The 26,180-nt window shown below is 36.9% G+C and overlaps 1 protein-coding gene across 1 annotated transcript in view; it reads left to right on the plus strand.

Moving 5' to 3' along the window:
* Positions 1-25,964, plus strand: part of LOC125234489 (G-protein coupled receptor dmsr-1-like) — a 118,771-nt gene extending 92,807 nt beyond the window's left edge. Inside the window, exons 4-7 of the mRNA XM_048140749.1 lie at positions 7,561-7,697; positions 8,329-8,431; positions 10,528-11,108; positions 23,522-25,964. Coding sequence (XP_047996706.1) covers positions 7,561-7,697; positions 8,329-8,431; positions 10,528-11,108; positions 23,522-23,543 — 843 coding nt within the window. The 3' untranslated portion in view covers positions 23,544-25,964. The remainder of the gene's footprint in view (positions 1-7,560; positions 7,698-8,328; positions 8,432-10,527; positions 11,109-23,521) is intronic.
* Positions 25,965-26,180: the final 216 nt, after the last annotated feature.

Below are 26,180 nucleotides of genomic sequence, written 5' to 3' on the forward strand. Positions count from 1 at the left end.
GCGCTGCCGGCCGGAGCACAGACTTTGTTTGGGGTGTAATTTCTAGTATGTTAGTACATAGTAATTCAATGGATGAATTGTACTTCTGTGAACTGTTTTCGATATACTTAATCGAATATATGATGTAATTTTTTCTTTACTACAATGCAAGTTTTTGAGTACCAAGTTAAAAATTTCACATTCTTTTTGCCGGTTTCATACAAAAATATCGTTTGACTGTCTCTTTTTTTTGGGTAATATCAATATTTATATGGACGGATTAAGTCGCGTATAATCTTCTTCCTCTAAGAATTACAATGTAAGTATTTTTGCATTCATTTTGATCAGAGCACAACACAACAGTTCAAAAATCAGTCTACCAGAGCTTCTGAGTTCCGTCGCCGACGACGGGTGACCAAGGGTCAGAAAACCCACGCATCCGCGACCGACAGGGTGTGGCACAGCGGCACATGCGGCTCACATCCAAATGCCGCCGGGCGCGTGTGACGGGCCAGAGAAACCAGGGCCTTAGGGCTAGGTGATTATCGCCGCGCCGCAGAGGACGCGCTGAGGGGGGGGGGGGGGCGGTGCCTACAGCAGTTGTAGTTGTATGCATACCTAGCTCACGCAGGCTCACTCCGCTATCCTATCGCCGCGCTACAAGTATATCCTGGCGGCCGCGAGTTCGCGGCCTACTCAGGGGTGGCGCACATTCTCACGGAATGCACGTTCGCACTTTCTATTGTTACTTTACGTCGCGAGGTTTTTTAAGCGATGTCCGCGGGTGGAATGGCTAATATTACTTAATTAAATAGACATGTTGAATAAAATAAATACCAAAAGATATTCTTATACAGATCTACTACTGATTAAGTCCCACGGAAAAGTTCAATAAGGCTTGTGATGTTGGAACCTTGAACAAAAATATATAAATACAGCGTATATACCTAGAAAGTACTCAAGACTTGAATATAATAATATAACATTGAATGTGAGTATTAATTCGTTTGGATCCATTGGTAACCCTATCACCGGACGCCGCGCACGTGCGGCTCGTTTCTTTGTAAGAATGTTGTAGGTATTTAAAAAGGCGGCATTTCGGAAACATCAAAGCAGTGGGCCTTCTTTACTTGTGCTATTATATATTCTGTGGCGCCGCGCCGGTGTCCACGTGCGCTCTCTGCAGTGTGCGCTGCCGCTGCCACGAAACGTTTACCTACTCCGTGTAATACTGATAAAAGAAAGTATTGACGTGAATTCACACGTTTCGGAAATGACTGTAGGTATTTTATAGTTATTTGTTATACAAGGGAGCAAAGTTGTATTTTAACGCCGAGTGTGGAATTGAAAAACGAGCAAGTGAAAGGATTCTATAGTTGAACCACGAGCGAAGCGAGTGGTTCGAGAATAGAATCCTGAACTTGCGAGTTTTTTAACACACGAGAAGTAAAATACATTTGCACCCGAGTGTAACACAAAACTTTTCCCCTCACTATAGCGAGGAAACTACAACGCAAAAAACGCGTTTATCACTGCTTCCAGTAGTTCCACAGGTGGTAAATCATTTTTATTACTAGATTCACCTACTTTTATCAATTTTAAAGCAGTTAATTTGACATTATTCAAGGTCAAATTACTTTACCCACTAGTGGATAAAATGCGTTTTTACCCGCTGGTATTAAAGGACAAAACACGTGTTTCCGAGCTAGTGAGGGGAAAAATATTTTAGCACAATATGTTTTTTGCCTCTTATTGCCTATTATACAATATATACATACCTACTATGGCAACTCTATCACAGCGCAGAATATGCAGAAGCCACATGGTGGTCTGCGACAGAAACTCAATAGACATTTTTAGAGTTTTTAAAATAAGTACCTAAGTAGGTACCTACGTGAAGTAACATGGTAAATTAAAAAAATATCATTAGATACTTATTGCGAAGGTGTAAACAATTTCCTTCGTTTTGCCACATATCAATAATTACCTATCTATATTAAATTCATTAATCCGTATACATTACATTTTTACAGTACGGTAATACTCACGTTTTTTGATAATATTAATATTTTCGGAAATAATCGTTCCTAAAGGAAAAAAAGTGTGTCCACAAAAAATATGGAAAAAATCACAAAAGTAGAACTTTATAAAGACTTTCTAGGAAAATTGTTTTGAACTTGATAGGTTCAGTAGTTTTTAAGAAAAAACACTGAGCGTGGTCCGACACGCTCTTGGCCGGTTTTTTTTTGTGTTTCCATAAATAACATAATATATGTAGATCCCTAACTATATTATAAATCTTAATTAATAAATCGTCCTTACACCCTAGCGAGTGCTGTCTGTGCAAGCCTCACGGCAAAGGGCAAAGTCAGCATTCGATGGATATACGGGGTATATTAGAGGAAAAGGGACTCTGTGTGTTGGTTTCGGCTCCGCGCACGTCTCCCAAACGTACGGAATAACCGATAGTAACCGACAGTTGTTTCGGAGTTAAAGCTTCCGTAATAACAATACAGCAAATAATTCATTTAAATACGGTTGAACTCACGTTATTATATCGCTATTGCTGCGACATGTTTCGGGCCAATTCGGAGGCCTCTCTTTAGGCATATAGGAGTTCACGCGACGGCTAAACTCCGCAGACTAACCGCGCCGCTCGCCGCCGTCGTCGTCGTAAAAGGAAAAAAACCGGTCAAGTGCGAGTCGGACTCGCTCACCGAAGGTTCCGTACAAATTTTGCAATAGTTGAATCATCAAAATGTTATTCATAGAACTCTACAGACGACTCAATGCCCTCAAGACTAAATTTTCCACAAAACAAGTCATATTTTAATATACAATTTTATTGTTAGACAACGTCTAAATAAAATCAAGACTATTCGACTTCAATAGTCAAGACGGTCTTGAACCTACCTCATTATATCTGGAAAAACGCGATGTAGGAAATGAGTGTTCAACGTACAGCGACATCTATCGGCAAATTGAGTAAACTAATGCGCGCGAGCTAGTATTGGAAGATGATTTTTATGGGATAATTATTTATTGCGTGAACCGATTTTAACCATTTTTTTTTATAAATTAAAAAAAGTTTTCAAGATACGTGTACGATTTTATTTTTCCTGTAATATTCATTATAATAGCCATGAGAGCCAGATGAAATAAAACCTAGATAACTAATCTACAGTGTGAAGGCAATCAATTGTCATTAAAATTACCGTTAATAGTAGTTTTAGGCAGTCAAAGTTGTACTTTATATTTTAGTAGTCGCAGTTCCCCCGCTTGACCTTATAATATTAAACATTTATCTTTTTTTTGCATGGTAGAGAGCAATGGTCACCACGCGTTGAGTTGTTGTCGATATGCTGGAAGGTTTCCTCGCCATCATGCCCGGCTGTCAGAGGCGTATTTCAAGGATTTGGCGTTGGCATCCTGAGCCAGTCAGGATTACCGCCCCGTTAAGTGACGATAAAGTATGAAATTTAAGAAAAAATGCTGCTTTGCTACCCTAAAAGAGCCTGCCGCCTTTAATACGCCCCTGTATAAAATGAATAAAACAAAAGCAAAATATAACATCACTTTTCTTTTACATGAAGTAATTTTTCAACTACTTTACAGCACTTCTCAGTTGAACTAATTTTGAGGCGTTTGCAGAAAATTCCTATGATTTACTGTGCCTGACGTTCATATTTGGCACTGTCTCCTAATTAAGAGTTTTGTTATAAGCCAGTATTTGTTGCTTCATTTAATCTTCGTGTTCCTTGCATGTTTACCAGGGAAAGTTAATATTTACTGCAAAAAGCCTTGAAAACCTTTGCCCAACATTATCTTCATACAGGAGATGGATAAATATGCCGATTCTTCGTTACCTGTTAAAATTACCCATAATCGTTTACGAAAAACTTATTTACAGAATGTTTTCGCTCAAATCGTAGACTGTACATTATTAGTACTACTTTAAATTGATTTAATGAGTAATTGTTAGCAACTCGAAACGAAAATAAAATAAAATACTAATAGTTACCGACCTGCATATATCCAGTGCAAAGCTAGGTAAAAACAAGCCACAAGTTGATATTTTCAAATATCTAACACCACAAATTTCACACTTTCTTATTGGTTTGACCGAAATTTCAATAATTTTATTATTTACTTAACTTACAAAATTCAAACCAGTTACGACAGATTTGACGTTGACGACTTGACGTTTTGAAAAAAAAAACACGTAGGTCAGGCCATAGACTAAGGAAATATGAAACTCCATTATCTATGTATTTGTGCTACCAAAATATAATGGACTTTAGTACTGTTAACAATAGATGTCATTTTGATTTGATAGCATTTTTTTGTGTCGTAATGTTGGCAATCATTGCTTGGTGATATTATCATACTATGGAGTGACGACGGGCTGTGCCGGAATAGAATAAGATTTTATTTTTGCTTTTTCAGAGCAAATTGCGAGTAAAGTAAATTGAAAATGAGACGCCGAAACTTACTTTATTAAATGTCTATTGGTTTTCTGACAAACCTAGAGAACACCGAGACAATCAGTCTGAAAATGGCTATAGACTGACTCGTATTACTTAAGCATATTATTTAATAGATTAAAGCTAATGCGTGTATATCCCTGCAATACTTATGCTATATGTACTACTATTATTACTAGAGTTTTAGAATGTAGTTACCAGTTAGTTATGATTCGCTGTGACATCTCGTTTCCATTTAATACTTCTGCGAATACATTGTTATTCTCATACTACGATAAAATAAATATACAGCACGGGAAGCACTATTTGTAAGTGCGATATTGACGGCCTGATATTTTATCGTCTATCGCGTGACCATGCTTCCCGTGCAGGTAATATTTTTAACAAGCACTGAGCAACTTTAAAAAAAGTGTTAAGCGAGGAAAGTGAAAGACAAGCGTTCAGTTCTCGGAATTTTTGCCTCAGTGCCTCAGCGCACTGCCTGAATGAAATTAATTTTCACAAAGTAATTCACACATCAATATGTCTTCGTTCTAGGTCTTGAAAATATAAACAGAAAACTCAAGAGTGCAAAGATCGAGATATCCTTTTATGGATCAAATCTAAAACAAAAGTGCGAGATCATCGGTCGTATTTCCTTGTACGAGCACTGCACACTAAGTTCGCGGTTGTTTTATGCAATCAAAGCAGCATTGAAGGGTTGCATCAGCTCAATATATACATCTATCTCACAAAACTACCGCGTACTTAAAGTGTACCACTACTGCTGACTACGCTCGGATAGAACCAGGGGCGGCTCACTCCGCAATTCTATCGCCGCGCTACAAGTACATGCTGGCGGCCGCGAGTTCGCGGCCTAATCAGGGGTGGCGCGCGTTCTCACGGAACGCACGTTCGCACTTTCTGTTGTTACATTACGTAGAGAGTTTTTTCAAGGTTCATATGCGATGTCCACGTGTGGAATGGCTAATAATGCTTAGTTAAATAGACATCATGAATAAAATAGGACAATATTACACTGATCTTATCGATTAAGTCTAACGGAAAAGTTCAATAAGGCTTGTGATGCTGAAGGCTGTAACAAAAATATATAAATACTGTATATATACCTAGAAAGTAACCAAGACTTGAATATATAGTATAACTATTTATCTGAGAATTAATGCGTTCTAATCCATAGGCAACCTTATCCTCCGACGCTGCGCACGTGCGGTTCGTTTCTTTGTTAGAATTTTGTAGGCATTTAAAAAGGCGGCATTTCGTGAACATCAAAGCAGTGAGCCTTCTGTACTTGTACTATTATATATTCTGTGATAGAACAGGATTACGATACCGTTGATACCAGTCAAATCTTAAATTGAGCAACAAAGGGTCCTTTGTCCGCATAAAACCGAATCACGGCACCATTGTGTCACGCGACTTGAGTATACTGTAGGCAAATAACGTCATGCTCTCCGGCAGAAGCACATCGTCTTTCGTATGTAGTGTAATAATGGAAAAATGGATTAGTTACAATGGCCCTCCAGTCGAGATTTGCCCCGCTATACCTTATTCAGAATAAAAAGAGTGATATTATAGTAACATAAATATACACTGAGAGAAAAAACAACCATTTTTCATGTTCGTTCAACAAGTTTTTTGGTTAAAATAGCGCCTACGTGCTCTTTGGTTCAAACAACAAGTTAGATTTTGTTAAGTGTAACTAGTACCTACATTCTACAAGTTACTTGTCATTTGAATCATTAAGTCGATTTTATAAAAGCAACATGTACACATATTATTTAAACATAATTATGTTTACAAAATTACAAATGGATAACGGATTCGCCTAATATGTTAGATATTTTTTTGCACAAATATTCATACAACGTACTTTTCCGATCGCATCTGACAAAGAAATACTTCTCTACAATCGTGTCATTATCAATCAATCAATCAATTATTTATTCGTGATAACTACAATAAAATACACAAGTAAAAAAACAGAAACAGCAAATAAAAGTAATTAAAACATATAAGTTAGAACCACGAAATGGTCGCCCTAATATAAGGAAGAAAATGGACGAATTAAAAGTGCATGTAAGGCATTGCTTACTATATGAATTTCAGTCTGGCCATTCAGCATAAATGAAGTTGTGTCTAACCCGAGAGCATTATCAGATCTGGTCTTCCGTCTTTTGGGACCATTCACCATTAGTTGGAAAAAACTACAAATACAGTGTTTGGATACCGCACGAACTGATAGAGATCAACTAAACCGCCGTGCCGATATCTGCATACAACTTCTGTCTTTTCGGCATTCAACTGGTTGGACCATCTTATCACGAATGGGTCTTATATATAAATCACACACGCAAACGTCGCTAGCTCCTAACGAGGCACCAAAACAGAGCCTCACCCGAAAAAAGTTATGCTGTCCGTTTGGTGGGATATTCATGACAGTATTATTCACTGGGCCACCGCATCAGTATACTGTAATCAGCTTTGAAAATTTAAACCAAAAAATCTGTCAGAAATCGTCGGCACAGCATGCTAAAGTTTTTTGCCAATGCTCGCCCACACATTATAAAGTGCTTTCTAGGTTGGAAAGTGAAAAGTGCGTCCATTAGGTAAAGCCTTGAATGAAAAAAAGGATGAATCTACGAAATCCGGATCAAATGTTCAGTCCATTCGCAATATTGGTTATGACCATTAACACCAGAATTTACTCAGCATAAATACTTCATCTGGTCTTCCGTGTAATTACGCGGACCTGTGCCATTAGTATACCTTAAAGTGAGTCATGTGTATGATTATTGAAGGTTCAAAACATGTGTATGATTATTGAAGGTTCAAAACTTTTCTTTTCTTGGTCGGTCCTGGGTTCGGATCCCGGTAAGGGCATTTATTTGTGTGATGAGCACTATATGATATATTTTGTTCCTGAGTCATGGATGTTTTATCAACTCATTTTAGTTATTTGTTTATTTCCGTGCCAATATAGTACATTATGATACAAGTGCGAAAAAAGGAAGTTCGAACCGAGTGGCGATAAATTAAAACACGACCTAATGTACTATTCTATCTAAGTATGTTTAATTATAAACCTTATTTCCAGATACTTCCCGAGAAACTGGATTTCCCGTACAGTTGGGCGATGTACCTTCTCTTCCACATGCACTTCGCGCAGATAATGCACACCGCCTCTATCTGTCTCACTCTCTCACTGGCCATTTGGAGATACATAGCTATCAAGTGAGTTATAAAATAATTATGTATAGTCTGTCTAGCCATTTCTGTCACTTGAAAAAGCAGGCGCGAATGTTTGTGGGCATTTTCGCGGTAGGTAAATTTTACTTGTAAGACTGAATTTGTTTAATTTTTTATTTTGTTGGTATTCAAGATAACACAGAAGTAGAGTGTATTGGACCCCATACATTTCACGACTCTCCGAACAGACTCTATATAGGACATATTAAGTTTACTTAAAAATGTCATGACAGACATCCATTTGCAACTATTAAAATAAGTTCTTTTTATTTATGAGCGAAATGATTATAATTATTTGTGGCTCTGTGGGCTTTCAAACGTAGTTTTAACATTAATAAACAATTACATTAGCAAATAAATGTAGTAAAAACTATTTATAGTAGGTAATCTCCGCGGAAGTTCTTCATTATAACAAGAAAATGATGACTTAAAAGCATGTTTAATGAAATGAGACAATTTTACGCTTTCACCCAAAAACAAAATAAAGAAAAAAATGGGAGGACTTATACTTTCTTTAATCCTTTCATCGAAGGGCTGAGAAATTCAATTAAATACGGCTCGGCCACTGAAGCAAGAAAAACCTTAGATTGAAGTTTTTATCAATTTTTTTCTCCAGGTATTCGGATCGGAGTCACATACTGTGCACGGAAAGACGTTGCAGCATAGCAATATTGACATCGTTCATTTTGCCACCGATTCTCTGTGCACCTACGTTTATGGTAAGTTCAATAACTGCGCTACGTATTTCATATATCCTTTCATACACGACACGAGATTACCGTGAAGTGATACCTACTTTTCGTTAGGTCAGAAATTCTCAAATAGATTTCCCAAAATGTCCCAGGAAGTGTGTATGAAACTTTTCTGTTCTGTTGCTAGGTTTCAATACGATTTCGTTAACAAAAATGGTGCTACTACAGCACAGTATAATAAATAGTACCTACTATCGTACAGTATGGCCACTCCCACTCCCCGATGAAAGTGCCGCCTACCACCTCTCGGTTACCTCACAGTTACCGCCTGTCAAAAACGCGAACAGCGACCTGTTATATTTCCTTCATACAAACATAGTGCGCGTTCACCTACACGAGCTTAGACTGTGTGCGTAGGTAGTACATATAAAATAATATTTACCTATTCCTTTCCAAAATAAACAACCTATAAAAATACTCTATTTCAAAGACCTGGAATTACTATCATTTGTAGTCCTACCTATACAATTTCCAAATGAGTGCACGCGTTACACGAGTAGCTTTCTGAAAATTTGTTTTTATTTCAGTCCAAATTAAATAGAGAGGAATGTAGTGAATCGTTTTTTTTTAATTACACGAATGTGCAACAGACCGATTATCAGATAGTATAGAATATCGATTTTAAAGAACTATTTTATTATTATCGCTAACTAAATTGCGTGATCGCTTAGGCCGTTTTCACATTAGGAACTATGGAACTATTAGGAACTAGGAAGGATGTAAAATATAAGATTTATGAGTCTCCATGTCTTCATTTATGCATGTTATTAGATCATTATTACTAATAAAAGATATAAAACGCAAATACTGCGGACTTAATGCTGATGGCACTCTTCTGCAACAGTTTTTGTCCGAGGCGCCCTCGAACTGCCGATATCGGAAGGTGAATCCGACCATTTTGGCCATGTCGGACGATAATGTTTGATTATTTGCGAATATAATGCAGGTATACGTTTGAAGTAGTGACAAAAATGGCGTTTTATTAAACTGCTGTTAATGATCAAACATGGATCAAACTTCAATTCAGTTGACAATCCGATTGGCAATTTTTGTTGAAAAAAGAAGTAATCCGTGTAGTAATGTCCGGATTGCAGATATTACTTTTCTCGTCTTTTAGTGGATATAGTCAAATGTAAAATTATTTATTTTGCCTGACAATCTGAGTATTTATAATGCTCGCGATTTTAATTTTACAATTATACGTTTGAAATATAGTGCTTATATTTATTAAATATACTTATACAAATCTTTAAAAATATTTTTTGATACAAAATCATACTTCATTGATTTGGAACTACCTATGTGTTATATTCGCCGGTCCCAAGTAACACTGTTGGATCTACAAAATCGTCATTTTCATTTTATTGCATTAATGATCTTAAAACATCCAAATTTATAATATGACATTTTCCGAATTTTATATTTCTCTCTATTTTCCGAAATAATATGTCACAAGAACGTCGTATCTTACACAGCGTCTAGTTTACAATGTCGGATGTCGCGTTGTAACAATGTTAGCGGGAGCGCGGGTACCTACATCCGATACTATCGGAAGCGTTTTGCGGGTGCAGGATGTCGTTCCTACACCGATATCGGATCGGATAATGTGAAAAAGGCCTAACTCTATTTCGAACATTTAATTAAAGACAGAACTTAAATCAAAAATATTAAACACGATTTTAATCTTATAAATGTTTAAAAGGACGTAACTGAAATGGAAATAATAAACCTTCTACGATACGTTGAAAATTCGTAAATAATGGCTGTATGACAATCTGTTTTGTTAGATATGAGTACTTACACGTGCCAAGAGGGAATTGATAACTCTTTCTGTCTCGATTTCAAACACAGGGAGTCTTCTAATTCATTGCCCCTCGTTTCAAATTTCCTCCCATCAGCACTCGTATAGTTTGTTACGGCCAGAAGTTTTGAATACAGTGCGTTTAAAACTTCAAGCACCGTGACACTAGTCACTGAAATTAACACTGAGCAAATCATCAGCTCTTAGTTGTTGAGCAGTTAGTTGAGTATTATAAAATAAATGTTTCTTCTTTCTTCAACAGGTATTCGATATTCACACAAAGAACGTAACCGATGCACGTGGTAACCCCGGCATCGCATACCACGTCGACCCCGAGTTCAAAGGAACGCTCTACCAAGCCAACTTCTGGGTTCACGGCGTCATTATAAAGCTACTCCCATGTTCCATATTGACTATCATTAGTATATGGCTCATCCGAGCATTGTACAGTGCCAATCGGCATCAGAAAAACTTAAGGTCCAACACTGGTTGCCCGGCTGCGGAAAAAATGGTCAAGAGACAGATGAAAGCCGATAAGCGCACAGACAGAACGACGAAGATGCTTCTGGCTGTGTTACTGCTGTTTCTCGTTACTGAACTCCCTCAAGGGATTTTGGGTTTGATGAGTGGCTTGCTAGGGTTGTGCTTCTTCAAGCGTTGCTACAACCTGTTTGGGGAGCTGATGGATTTCCTGGCGCTGTTGAATGGGGCTATTAATTTCGTGCTGTACTGCTCCATGTCGCGACAGTTCCGACAGACCTTTAGACACATGGTGTTGCAGCCGCCACTCGCGCGATGGTTACCGCCTACGGCGTCTCACTCGGACTCTCACATTCAAAATACGTATGTACTTATTATCTTTTCTCACTTGAAAATACTTCACTACATCAGTGTTACAACGTTGATTGTGAATACTTTAGTGAAAATAATTAGTTGTGATATGCCTATAAGAACAGGTAGTTTTAACGAAATGCCAATTTATCCTAAGCATGAGTATAATTGTTCGCTTATAATCAACCGAATTGAATCCTCCACTGTACAACCTTTTCACAGTAAACGTCGAAGTGACTTCTTTGACAAATACAGCACAGTGTCAATAAGACAGGGTTCTAGAGTGGCCTAGGATTCAAATCGTTCGCTTACCTGCAGGCTGCATGGTTTTAGAGTTAAACCAACCTGCATTAGCAGCGATTCTGATACCACAGCCTATTCAAATGTTAATGTTTACGTCTTTATTTAAAAAAAGTTTTCTGCTTAGCCTGATCTGGCTTTCGTTGATCTGATTTTAGCAGTGTTTAGAGAAAGTCATTTTGTACAGGTGCCTACCCCTCCTGTTGTTATAATTTAGTATAATAGGGATGAGGACTACATACAGACAAAAAAATGGCATTCTGTTTAGTCCGTCAGTTAGATCGTCAAAAAATACTGAACAAATATTTTTCGCTTTTTCTAATTAATGAAAAAATACAAAGATATAGAGCATCAAAGTTCCGGAGTGGGGGGCTTGTGACGTCACTTCTAAGTAAATATTGTACCTAGGCGTGACGTCAGCGAAACTTCAACGCACTGTACCGTCGTCATTTTTCGTTTACGAGAAAAAAAGAAAAAATACGAGTCTAAAATTCTTTGATAATCTAACTGACGGACTAATTAGTTTCTTTTAGTCGTCTCGCCTATTACCAACAGGAAGGTACTTGGTTGAAACAACACAGGGTTTTGGTACAGTAGCGGATGGAACAACGTAAAAAGTATATATCTGATGACATTCTGCATCGAAGCGTTATTTAATGCGCTCTTTTTGTTGCTGACTGTACTATCAATTAGAAAAAAAAAAGCGTGATATTTCATACCTCTGTCGATAATCAAATGATAAATTTTAATAATTAATTTTAGAATCGTTATTAAAATATTAAATTACGATGAACAAATATTATGTTACCTACCAATTTCATTTACAAGGTAGAATACACTCGGCCCGAAATGAGTGAAAAAAATGAAAACACTACTTAAATTTGAGTAGTGTATTCACATTTCATGTTTTCATTTTTATTTTTATTTTTCCAATTACTATAGGTACTACGACGTGTATATTGCATGAAAAGTTTAGCATGTGCTGTTTGAGAGCGTAGGGGACGATCGAGTTTCGACACAAACGTTGTTCTTATTTCTCCCTGGGTATTGAGTATGCATATAATTAATTATAAATAAAAAATAATTACATATATGTAGAAACTAAGACGTAACATAAAACATAAGAGCTAGCTTATATCTTTAATAGGCTCTTGAGGCATTGTATCAAGGATGCTGGCGACATTTCCGCGTGCTGTTGTGTGAAGAAGTTACCAGCTGTTCGGTCACCAGTCACGTCAACCAAACGCTTCGCTTTTCTTGCGAAAACTTGTGCGCGCTGGACCCCACTTAACTAAAGATACTAACCCCGTTATTCATAAAGGTTCACTTAAGTTATCAAGACGATAAAGTTCGTTTGTCCCTTTCTAACACACCAATACGTCGAAAAGGGACAAACGAACTTTATCGGCTTGATAACTTTAGTGAACGTTTATGAATAAGGAGGTAAGTATATTGACATCATGAAAATAAATTGTTGTTTAATTACTAACTAACTACGTATTTTACGCATCTACCTTTCTTTTCGAATACTCAATCAATTGCTAAATTAAAAATCTTTACTCGTACCTAATCATTTTTGTCTCCTATTTTGTACAATTATCAAAAAAAACTACCGTATGAGCACAATGGCTACTGTTCGAATCGTGTAAAATATTTCTAATAATTTCAATATCCACGGAGAAAATGGACTACGGTTTACATGATAGACCGGTTTCGAAGTGATCGTTCCCTTCCGTCTTAATGCTTGAGCAATAACTCCTTTTTTTTTCTTGCCTCATACAGGTGCACGGAAAAGATTAAAAGATAACTTCAGCAACTGGTGTATGAACGTGTGCGTAAGTAAAGAACAGGCGGTATAGCATAACTTGTGCTATCGCGCGCGAGTCCATGCTTGAAAATCTTTAAATCTCTCTCTTGCATTTAACTTAGTAGAACTAGGCTTAAAATTACTTGTTTTACAAGGGGGCAAAGATGTTGTTTAATCGCACGTGCCAATATTGATATACCCGAACAAGCGAAAGATTCCAATATTGAACAATTGTTCAAAAAGTGAAATCTTGAGCGTTACGAGGGTTTCAAGGCACGAAAGTTAACCTCGGAAAGCCCACCCACCATAGTTAGTTTTCCCATTTTGAATTAGATCTTTATTCTATAAATAAATTGGCAAGATTTTCGTTTGTTTCAAAAATCAATGTAACAGTGGAAATTCTACTTTTCAGTTCATGGAAGGTTCAAATTAGATTATACATTGTAATGTACATTGGGCCTTACGAGGTTAAACAAACTTTGCCACCGAGTAAAACATAATATTTTTCACCACACCAAAACGAACAAAATACTGACTATAATACAACAAACTAAACAAATCTATCAATTTATTCAATATTTATGATTCGAAATCATCATATAGGTAAAATCTACCAGCCCGCATAACACATCACACTGTTGTCGATAAAATGCAATTTTGCTATCTGTTTTCGAAAAGCAAAGTTCACCTTTACTAGTTGGTGTGGTGAAATAGTTATTTGTTTTACAAGAGGGCAAAGTAGTTGTTTAACCGCACGTGCCAATATTGATACCTGAGCAAGCGAAAGATTCCAATATAGAGCCGCGAGCGTAGCGAGTGGTTCAAAAAGTGGAATCTTGAGCGTTGCGAGGGTATCAAGGCACGAAGGTTAAACAAACTTTGCCACCGCGAGTGAAACACAAAATTTTTCACCACACCAACACGAACAAAATACTAACTATAAAACATCAAAATAAATCAAATCCATCAATTTATTCAATGTTTATGATTCGAAATCATCATTTGTATGAAACTACTTTACTTTGGATAAAATGCAATTTTGCTATCTGTTTTCGAATAGCAAAAAAAAGCCTTTACCAGTTGGTGTGGTGAAAATAAAATTCAGACTTGACAGGTTCCATTGACTGATAAAGTGAAAAAAAAAAATCGATGACTTGGCTGAGTTTGGTGGCCCAGATGGTAACGCTGGTGGAATATGTATCCACAGGCAGTGAGTTCAAGTTCTCTTAGGTTAGCCAAGGCAGTAATTTTCCACTTTTGAGTTTTTTTCTCTGTGTTGAAATCATGAACAGGTATTACTCGCGCGCTATAACTCAAGCTGTGCTAGACGACGGTGTGTATTTCAGTTATTTGATAGATTATATAATTGATATAATTATTGTTAACTTACCTAAATATACATAAATGTAGGTATATCATTATACTATAATAATATACCTACGGACAAAAAAAAAACGTATTTTTTAAAGAATAAAATAATTCATAACATAATTATGTTGTGGATCTATTACATAAGTATTTTTTTTTATACTACGTCGGTGGCAAACAAGTATACGGTCCGCCTGATGTAAAGCGGTCACCGTAACCTATGGACGCCTGCAACTCAAGGAGTGAAAAGTATGAGTCAAGTATGACTCAAGTGGGAGTCAAGTATGAAATATTTTCAATTTATTGAACTCCCCATGGGCAGACAAACAGCCTCAAGGTTTGTCTTCGAAAAGTCCTGTACTTAACTAGTATGTCGTGTATTAAATGTAGTTAAGGTACAGCGGGGCAAATCTCGACTGGGGGGGGCTTATCACACTATGATGTTGAGTTCTACATGTATCCACTGAACACGTCTACCATATCGATACCTCTGGGTTCAATTGGCGTAAAGGACATTTTGGCGAAAATGAGTTATATATACAGTTTTGTTCAGAATTTCAAGCGCTATCGATCTGTGTAGTTAAAATTTCGATATCTCTTAAAAAGTTGCCTTTACGACCAAGATTTTCTACTATGGACTTGCAAAAATAGCTTTTCTGAAGGGGCGTAAATATCAAGTCATTAATTATAAATTATTATTTGTGTCGTAAAGGAAATCTACAAATAAAAATATAGTCGTAAGTCACCTTGATATATATTGTTGCCCTTTAAGCCCTTACTTTTTAAGGATCACTTTCTATAGTAGTGTGGTAAAGTTGGGCGTAAAGGACAAGTTTTTTTGTTCTTCGTCCTTTACGACCAGCACTAAAAATATTTTATCCGCAACTGTAATCGATATCTTTGGGTTCAATTGTCGTAAAGGACATATAATGCAGGTTTCCAAGAGAAAGATAAACCCACTTTTTTTGTTTTTTTTTACCTATATTTGTGACGTGTATAAGAAAAATATGCAGATTACGAGTATCTTTAACCTAGTGTAGCAACCGTAGTGATAAACTAAACGATTTAGAAGATAGATGGTTGTAAAGGACACGTCAAAATGCTATTAACGTCCTTTACATCCATGATTTGATAGGGTCGTAAATGACGGTCTTAGATGATTTTTATACAAAACCGGGGCGTAATTGTAACCGAAACGGTACAAATGTTGTGCTAAGTTTACAATTAAAAACTGGAAAAATGTGTCAAAACGTACTTAATATGGCATAGAATAGCTACATTAGTTTAATGCAGTGTATTATTTATCTAAGCTATCTTAGCAACAAAAAAGAACAAGACTATTTTATATCCAGTTTTGTAATAAAGAAACAATATTTGCTTAAAAACTATCTAATACTTTGGCAACAAACTCTTATTATTTTAGTATTCGCCGCTGTTGAATAGTCAGTAGGTTACGCATTCAGCCTTTAATTCTAGCAGGGAAACGCTTTCGTAGTATTATTATACAGCGACGAGATGTAGGTAATTAAAAAAAAAAACACTATGGTAATCAGGGTACGTACCCAAATGCACAAACGCTCACGATAATATCTATTTCGTAGCTATATATCTTTATCGCTCTTGCGTATTGCACCAGACTGCATTTTTGTCGGCGTCTGGCGTCGACGATTGCCATTCAGCTACGCCGCCAGTAAACTTTAACAGTAGACTATACTAACATTTAGTGCGACAATAACAGGTGCGTTTCGCTAGCGAATGAGCGTTAGCGTTTGGTGACTTGACTAATGTACCCAAGTACTTAAAGCATTGACTATAATATTTCTAGGATTGAACTCATAATTAAGATTATTCTTATTTAACAGGTTAAAGACTAAATAACAATCTGCTGTTTTAAAATTATCAAAAATATGAATCAACATAGTAGGTAGTCTTGACTACAGTTACCATTATTTATTAGTTGGTCACAGTTTGTATACGCGTCTTAACTTGCGTTTATAAATAGGTACTTAACTCTTAGTTATTCTTAGAACTTCTTTCTACTTTAGACTTAAAATTACTGTCGTATTAATATAGTCTACTGTTCACAGTTGCTGATTAAAGTTTACGTGATTACCATTAGTGTTTTTATATTTACTTAAACTACGAAAGCGTTTCCCTGCTAGAATTAAATACTGAATGCGTAACTTATTGAGACAGCGGCGAGTACTAAAATAATAACTTTCCAAAATACTAGATAGTTTTTAAGCAAATGTTGTTTCTTTATTGCAAAACTGGATATAAAATAGTCTTGTTCTTTGTCTTTGCTAAAAATTTAGATAAATATACACTGTAACGCCGTGTCGTGCGTGGGCGACGGTCGCGCGACCGTCGCCGTCGCGTCTCATACTTCCATATCGATAAGGTTTGATTTCGTATGCGTCGCATCGCCGTCGCGCGACCATCGCGCGACCGTCGCCCACGCAAGCCACGGCGTAACACTATTGTGGCTAATTCTATACCATATTAACTACGTTTTGATACATTTTTCAAGTTTCTCAATTGTAAACTAAGCTAAAAACAGTTGCCATTTGTACCATTCCGGTTACATTTACGCCCCGAATTTGTATAAAAATCATCTAAGACCGTCATTTACGACCCTATCATCTCTAATTGTTCAAAAAAATCGTGGGTGTAAAGGACGTTCATAGCATTTTGACATGTCCTTTACTATCATCTAACTTCTAAACCGTTTAGTTTATCACTATAGGTGCTACACTAGGTTAAGGATACTAAAAATCTACATATTTTTCTATATACGTCACAAATATAGGTCAAAAAACAAAAAAGAATATATAACCGGTGGACACTCTATTTAATAATGCAAACATTGTAAAACATGAAAAAAATGGTTCAACTTTGCATGTAAGTAGTGTAATATACTGTGTGAACAAGTAGATATATGTTCAATACTAAAAGTCCGCAGCCATACAATACACACGATACGATTAAAACAATAACAGGTCTGAAAGTGATCAGAAGTCAAGCAGAACATGAAACTCACAAATTCGATCAAAGATTTCAAAAGTAAAGATACGGCTATTCGCATAATTTCGAGTGAACATTCTCCTTTGACGCACCTTGTAACGCTAAAACGCGACAGATTTTGCATCACACGAGGAAATGCTCGCATAGGCTACAAGCCTACAACGCTTGCCTCGAATATCTGCTCAGAGTGCTGTGCTGGCACCATTTTTGGGGCTCGTGTGTCACGTTCTCACGAATAATATACTTAATATAAAAGCAGAAAAATTTGCTCTTCGCAGCATTTTGAGATTAATTTAGACGTTCCTTTAACAAGTACTTTCTTAAAGTTCCCAGACTAAACAAATGTTTTAATTACCTTTTATAATTAATTATACCTATACATTAAGTAAGTACATTATCACAGTATAATAAAGAGTACTATCGTACAGTATGGCTACTGACCACTCCCGCTCCCCGCTGAAAGTGCCGCCCTCCCGCTCTCGGGTACCTCACAGTTACCGCCTGTCAAAAACGCGAACAGTCGACCTGTCATATCTCATATCTCACTCATACAAGCATGTTACGCGTTCACCTACGACCTTAGAATGTGTGCTAGGAACGCGATTTCATATATTTGATCGCCAGTGTCCGATTAATACAAAATATATTGAAATTTTGGAATATTACAATAGGTAACTTAATTACTTAATACTCAACTAGCTTAACCGCCGGTAGTGAATCTCCAACACTTAGACTTCGCCATTCGCTCGTGTCCTATGCGATCATAAATGTCATTCAGTCGCTCGAAAGTACCACAGATCTTTTTGGACCATACGTTTTCCAGTAGATCGCCACAGGTTAGATCTTAGATATAAGTAACACACTATTTTGAAGGATCGATGGCGGGCTGGATAAAAGCAATTCGCGGGTCGGACTTGGACTCGTACTTTTATTTAGATTTTCTTTGATTGTTGTGTGGTTAGTTAAGTAGTTATTTTTCTGGCTCATCTGGCAGGGTCTATACAATCTTTCTATGATCACTAAGAGCTTATTTTCCTCCTTAGCATCCAAATACATATTTGTTTTTATTTTTAGTATGAATAGGTAGACGTTTGACCACGATCACACCTGATGGTAAGTGATGATGCGGTCTACGGTGGAGCACACTTACCTATGAGATACCTATTTACTCTTGTTTTAAAGAGACCTGGCCCCGTAGCCGAATGGCATTTCTCCGACGCCAAACGAAAGCGATACGCCGCTGGCTCTGTCGCGCCAATACGCAAGCGCGATAGAGATAGATATCTACTAGCGCTTCGTTTCGTGAGCGTTTCGTGAGCGATTGTGCCATTCGGCTAGCCACCCTGGATTGTGCTCATGCGGAAACATAGACTCAGGCAGGGCATTCCACTCCTTGGCGGTTCGCAAAAGAAATGTTGAAGCGAAATGCTTAGTGCGTATTTTTGGAATACTAACCGTGAAGCGGTGCCGCATTGCCGATTGTCTGGTGGTCCTATGGTGAAATGGGGACGGAGTAGGAACAAGGTCCATATACCAAGATCGGCCTGAATCATCATACTCCTTGCGTTATCCCGGCATTCGCCATGTCACATGAGCGCCTGGAGTCCGCTTTGACAACTAATCCCAAGATTTTGGCGTAGACACTAGTTTTACGAAAGCGACTGGCATCTGACCTTCCAACCCAAAGGGCCTTAATAGGGTCTTTTAATATTATGTTCCAATTATATTGGAAAATCCAAATTTCTCATTAATTTGTCTTCTATGAAGTGTATTAATGAAAGGGTTGGTCAATAATAAGGTTGATGGAGTTCATTTATGTGTATACAATGATTTGATTAAATCTCTGCCAGACAACTACTTGAACAACTTTATTCCTTTGTTATCGATGAGTGAAATGGATATGACTTAGAGAATATCTTACAATCATGCTACATACAAGAACAATCGACTAATTATAAAAAAAAAAACTTTGTTGTTGTTCTTTTCCATTAATTTGCACAGTAACAGTAAAAAATCTAAAACGTACCACTATAGGTAGCTACTTACCTCGTTTGTTGGAATGATAAATATGTCAAACATGATAACGGTTGACATTCAAAAACACACCGGGAAACTTTTCCACAGTATACCCTTGGGTCGTCTCGTTCGTTTTTCGTCATGTTCCTAAATTTGTCCGATTCTGCTTTCGTCAGCCATTCTTTATTCGTCACGATCGTCGATGGTCTTTGTCAACTACGGTCAATTTCGTTGTTCATATTTATCTTAATCCGTCTCGTTCTTTAGTTGTCATAATCTTCTTTCGGCATATTCGCTGTTAATTAAATCTATGTTTTTCGTGTTTTTTCGTAGTCTTACATCAGTACCAACTTAGAATATGACCAAATACGAAATGACGAAAAACGATTGAGTCGAAATAAGAAAAAGGCCAACAACTCATTATGGTCAAAGACGATAATGACGGCAGACTAAGTTGACGAATGAAGAATGGCTGACGAAAGCAGAATCGGACTTTAGGAACGTGACGAAAAACTAACGAGTCGACCCAAGAGGTATACGCTTTTTCACATTGTAATAAGTCTCTGTGATTTTAGTACCTAGTACCTTTCAGTACCTTTTAGCCTAGCGGTAAGTACGTGCGACTTTCGTTCCGGAGGTCGCGGGTTCGAACCCCGGCTAGCACCAATGAGTTTTTCGGAATTTATGTGCGAAATGTCATTTGATATTTGCCACTCGCTTTTCGGTGAAGGAAAACATCGTGAGGAAACCGGACTAATTCCAATAAGGTCTAGTTTACCCTTCGGATTGGAAGGTCAGATGGCAGTCGCTTTCGTAAAAACTAGTGCTACGCCAAATCTTGGGATTAGTTGTCAAAACGGACCCCAGGCTTCCAAGAGCCGTGGCATATGCCGGGATAACGCAAGGAGGATGATGAATAAGTCTTTGTCATTTATCTGTATGTGTTACGGATATGATTTACCGTTGTCAACAATATCATTTTTCAATGAGCCGGATCGGGGTCCAACCTCTATCCTTCAAACGTCGCCCCACGTTATTGATGAATATTTTAGCCCCAGCCACGAATTAATTATTGGTAGTGACGGCAGCCAACCTTCAATGATATAGACAAATAATTTGGTTTACCTACCTTAATTTCTTCGCAATGTCGAAATTTTAGTGAACAACCATGTTTAACCAAAAAATTGAAAAATGAAGGCATCAGAATACATAAAATTGTGTAAAACTACATGTTACCAATAATGAAAATTATGACTAAGTTTTTATTCAAAACCTGTTTCAGAAGGATCGACCCCTTTCGTCTTAAAATGGTTATAATATCATCAATACTTCAAAGAAAGCAAACATCGTGAAGCTTTATACTCCAAAACCAATAATTATGCGCTGGAGTGAAAAATGTTGAGCGAGTTCCGACTAAAAATACCCGAATGATATGTCTTACCTATTACTCGTATACATATGCAGTGTCTCACGGAAGTTTTTATTGCGTCAAATGCTAATAAAATATTTTCTACAGAACCTCTCTTTGAAGTTCAATAGAAATTAATATAATATCAAATAAAGAAAAGTATTTTTTATTAAAACAAATGGAATTGAAACATTCAGATGTCAATAGCAACTGTATTACTGTGAAGGAGTGAATTCCAATAACATGGCACGAGGAAGAAGCACCTACAGGTTGCAAATCGAATTGATTTCAAACCGACAGGATTTTTGCCATAATTCGGCTGGACCGGATCTGATTTTATATACTTAGGTACATATATCAAACATAAAATAGTACATTACGATACAAGTGCGTAAAAAAAGGAAGTTTGAAACGAGTGGCGATAAATTAAAACATGACCGAAGGGAGTGTTTTAAATCGACACGAGTTACGAATTTCCTTGCACCGTACACGTGTATCGTATGACGTTTTTAAGTGATGGCCCTCCAAAGTTTTGATCTGACAAAAAAGGAACCACTTCTCGCACTAGTGCATAAAAAAGCACCATCTGTACTGAAAAAAGCATTCATACATACATACAATCATACATACAATCACGCCTCTATCCCATAAAGGGGTAGGCAGAACACATGAAACTACTAAAGCTTCAGTGCTACTCTTGGCAAATAAAGGGTTGAAAGAAAACGAAACTGTGACATTGCAGTGACAGGTTGCCAGCCTCTCGCCTACGCCACAATTTAACCCATATCCCACAGTCGCCTTCTACGACACCCACGGGAAGAAAGGGGGTGGTGAAATTCTTAACCCGTCACCACACAGTAACATCATTCATTTGATATTTATGCAAAAATCACTTTTAATTATTAATTATTAAATATTACTTGTTCAATTTTGTTACTAACATAGATAATAAGACACATTTATTAGACCATTTTGATGTCTGAATTAAATACAAAGTAAGCGACCAATCACGCGGATGATGCGAACTCATCAAACAACCGTGTTCAGCCGATATATATTTAGGTATACTATCATAATGATTATGTTTATCACAGAAATATGATCATAGGTCTGTATGCCATCCTTTTTCTTCACGTTGGTGAAAAAGGGAGGCATATGTTGCCTATCATCATATTTTTATGATAAACATATGATAGTGGACCATCGGCCTTCCCCCAAGGCGCATCTAACGAGAATATATAAATTTACTTAAGTTTACTTTTGAAATCTTTATAAATACGAAGGTTAGGTTATGTTCGGTACGATGGATACTAAGTTTAAAACATGTTTTTAATAAAATTTTTAGTTAAACTTTCACGATTTTTACACATAATTGAGACTACAAACGTCAAACGCATGTTTTAAAACTAACCTCCGAGTTTAGAGACGGAATTTTCACCGTGGTCTCGGAGCAGTATATTTTTAATTTTGTCACTCTAGGTAAATACATGTCGCACCTTTAGAACGAAACCGACTCAACTCAATAGCGATTTATTACAGCGTTAGGTCGGTTTCGTTCTAATGGTGTGGTGTATTTTGTGCACGAACAGTAATTAGGTAATACAATGACAATCTTCGGAACTCTGGTATTTATATAAATAGGTTAAGACGATACGATACAGGTAAATTCTCCATACAAACGCTCTCGACTATTTCCTCCCTGGTTTTTGAAGATAGAGCAATGATTTTTTCAACACAGATTATTATTCTCAGTATTTATTTTCATTCTCTAGGCTACTAGGTTTTTTACAATATGTATATAAAAATAAAATATAAAAACATTTACAAAACAATATAAAAACATATAAACATATTATAAAAAACCTAACCTAGGGTGCCGCCAGCAGCGGGGCAGGGCCCAAGCTGCCGGTGGTTAGGGCTGCAGAGAGAGGAACCGTCGGACTATCCGCGCCGTGTCCAAGACCGCCTTCTGCATCTGGCCCTTGATCCAGCCACCTAGCGAGAGTCTCTTAAGATGTTGGTCGAGACTCTTCGCTATGAGACCGTTCGCTGAAACGACTATCGGATATATATTATTATTTTTATCTTTATCGGACCGTTTTGATTTTTTTGCTATTTTTATTTTAAAAGACGCTAGAGCCAATCAAAAATATCTAAAACGGCCTTTTTCAATAAGGCTCAAAAAAAAGGTGTGATATTCAAAATCGGTAACAATTAGCCAAAAAATCTAAACGGTCAGATTATTTCATTGTTATTCAGATTCTCAAATTTCGTTCAGTTTAAATAAGGTTTAAAGGAGGAAACAGTCGAGAGCGGAACCTCGATTTTAAAGATTTTTTCGCAATATCTTTTAACTGAGTGGTTCTTAATGGACATATTTTTTTTCGATAAATCTAGTTAATAACACTGGTATATTTAACTGAAATTCCCAAATTGAAAGGGCGGCTTTCCATTTTAGTATTTTCGCTCCCGTAGCGTCTTAAATTAACTTTTTTGTTTCAGAGCCAAGACATCGTTGCCGTGAGGGCGTCGAGCAAAACAGCAGCAGGTTTTAGTGAACGAACATTTTCTATGAACGAGATTCTTGTTGAGTGATTGTGGAGGTCTGATGATGGATCTAAACTGAAATAAATATGTCATATACAAAGATCTAACCAAGGGGTCCAAGGGCTCCAAGGGTCCAGAGCTGTATTCGAACCAGCGTCCTCCGGCTAATTGTGAATTGTGAATCAATGTGATCGAATCTTACTTTAGTGAACGTACAGTCTAACCCCTATTCATAACGTAGGTACACTAAAGTTATCAACGCGATAAAGTTCGTTTGTCGCTTTCTATCACACCAATACACGTAGGAATGGTGTACGTTTATGAATAAGGGGATAAGGATTTTGGATTTAAAAAAAAAACCTATTTAGTGTCAACATTGTCAGAGTTATTGAGTTTGTCGTCCGTTTTATGGCAGTCGCCGAGGAATGCTTGCTGTTACAAAGTATGTATGTACCTATACAGTGTGTAAATCTAATACGGGCGAATCTCTTAACGGTGGTTAGTATACATAAGGAATGTAATTGGATAAATTGATTTAGAATTGTAATAAAAACTGTATCCATAAAAAATAAACGGTTGTTGACAGTTGTCATTAACTGACATTGCAACCATGCTTACAGTTCATTGCTGCTGGAAACATTTTCAAAAGTTCATTATGTGGTGGAAATGAAGAGTAACTTTTTTAACACCTCTTAATAATTCGCCCGTATAAGGCGTACACACTGTATAAGAGTGACATTGACAGAAGACACGATAGATGATGTAGATATTAGTATACCTATTCATAAGATATCCATGTTTGTCACCTATTAATAGCTCAACAGCCGACCTAGACAAAGTTATCGCTTCGAGAACGAAATGCTTTGTGTATCTCAGTCACTCTTCCGTATTTTTCGTACAGCGATAGCGACTGTTTCGATCGAAACGGAGAGAATTGGTTAGTCGGTGACGTTAGCTAGGCACCCTGACAAAAACTGGGCCAACTTAGGAAAGTAATACTGGTTTCTAATACCCTTGTGTATCAGAATTATTACGAAGAAGTATTTTTGCCAATTACGATTGTTCTTGTAAAGATCATAAAAAATTTTGTTTTGAGTAGATGCCTAATAGGTAGAGCCTAAAAACAAAAAACAATTAAATAATAATGACACAATTTGCGCTCAATTCCAATAGCTTAAGTATTTTTAGCGCATGTGACTACGACTATATGTCTGTATAAATCCATGTTAGATTTCTAAACGAAGTTGAACAGATAGGTACATACATACATGTACACTATTTTATTTTTTTGTATTAGAACTATTAACAATTTTAGTGTACAAAATGTAAAAAAAAAATAGTTAAGACATTTTAAATTTCGTCTCTTGGCTCATTGAAGCGAACAGATATTGTTCGGGCACACAGACTTCGGTCCGGACACATTCCATTGAATAAGTTTGCACATCTGATGAGGAAAACTGATTCGCCCAACTCAACTGCAAAGTTTGTGGAACTGTTGAGGATGTGCATCACTTCCTTTTGGAATGTGTCCGGACTCAAGCGAAGAGAATGCAGCTCTTTGAAATCTACGGATACACAATGACCGACAAAGGGGTGTTCCATTCAATTCTCGCGGAACCCGGAAAGACTGCTGAATTTGTATATAGTTTCTTTTATAGATAAATATACAAATTCGGTTGTTTTATTTTCTACTTTTGTTCTGAATTATTTTTTATAATGAGTTTGTATATTTATTCTTAATGTTGTGAAGTGGCCTAACGGAGCCGGCGTAGACCCAAGGACCAAGGCTCCAAAATATATGCAGATTAAAAAAAAATCGTCTCTGAGTTTTGGTAATAATTTAATTTCTATTGTGGTACAGTCGGCACCAACAGCTACGAATGATACCTACAATACAACATTATTTTTTACAGTGTAGGTCGTCTCTCTCGCTATATCGTAATCCTGCAAAAGGATTCATATACCTCTATTGGGTTCTAATATATAAACCTCCTTAACTTTTGCCGGTTATACAAATTACACCCTGTATGAAAAACAATGAATATTGGTTGGACGAATGGTAAAAAATACTTCTGTATTAAAGCCTTTGTTGCTGCACTGTACTACTCGTATTACATTAGTAGTAATGTCACATGTGTAAAGCGATATTTTGACCACAAATGAAAACGGTTGCAATGCCTAAATTCATTATTTTGAACTGTGATTGAATGCTGACTGTGTATTAAATAGTACATTTTAATAAATATTTAGCTAGGCATGTGTGTTGACATGTGAAATATGTGAATATTAGGAACTAGCATTTGCCCGCGGCTTCGCTCGCGTTTAATTCGAAAATTGCGGAATGCTGCATACAAACTTCCACTCCCTATTTTAGGGAAGTGGGGGGTTAGAGACTAAAAGTAGCTTATGTCACTGTCCACCCTTCAATAATTTCCATTTAAAAAAATCACGTCAATTCGTCGCTCCGTTTGGCCTTGAAAGACGGACAAACAAACAGACACACACTTTCCCATTCATAATATTAGTATGGATAATTGGTATAAAAAACGGTATCTATTGGTTCCCATAAAGCCTTAAGTCATAATGAATCGTTTGTCCACATTTTCGTTAGTTA

Source organism: Leguminivora glycinivorella, chromosome 16, assembly GCF_023078275.1.
Source record: "Leguminivora glycinivorella isolate SPB_JAAS2020 chromosome 16, LegGlyc_1.1, whole genome shotgun sequence".
Taxonomy (NCBI): Eukaryota; Metazoa; Arthropoda; class Insecta; order Lepidoptera; family Tortricidae; genus Leguminivora; species Leguminivora glycinivorella.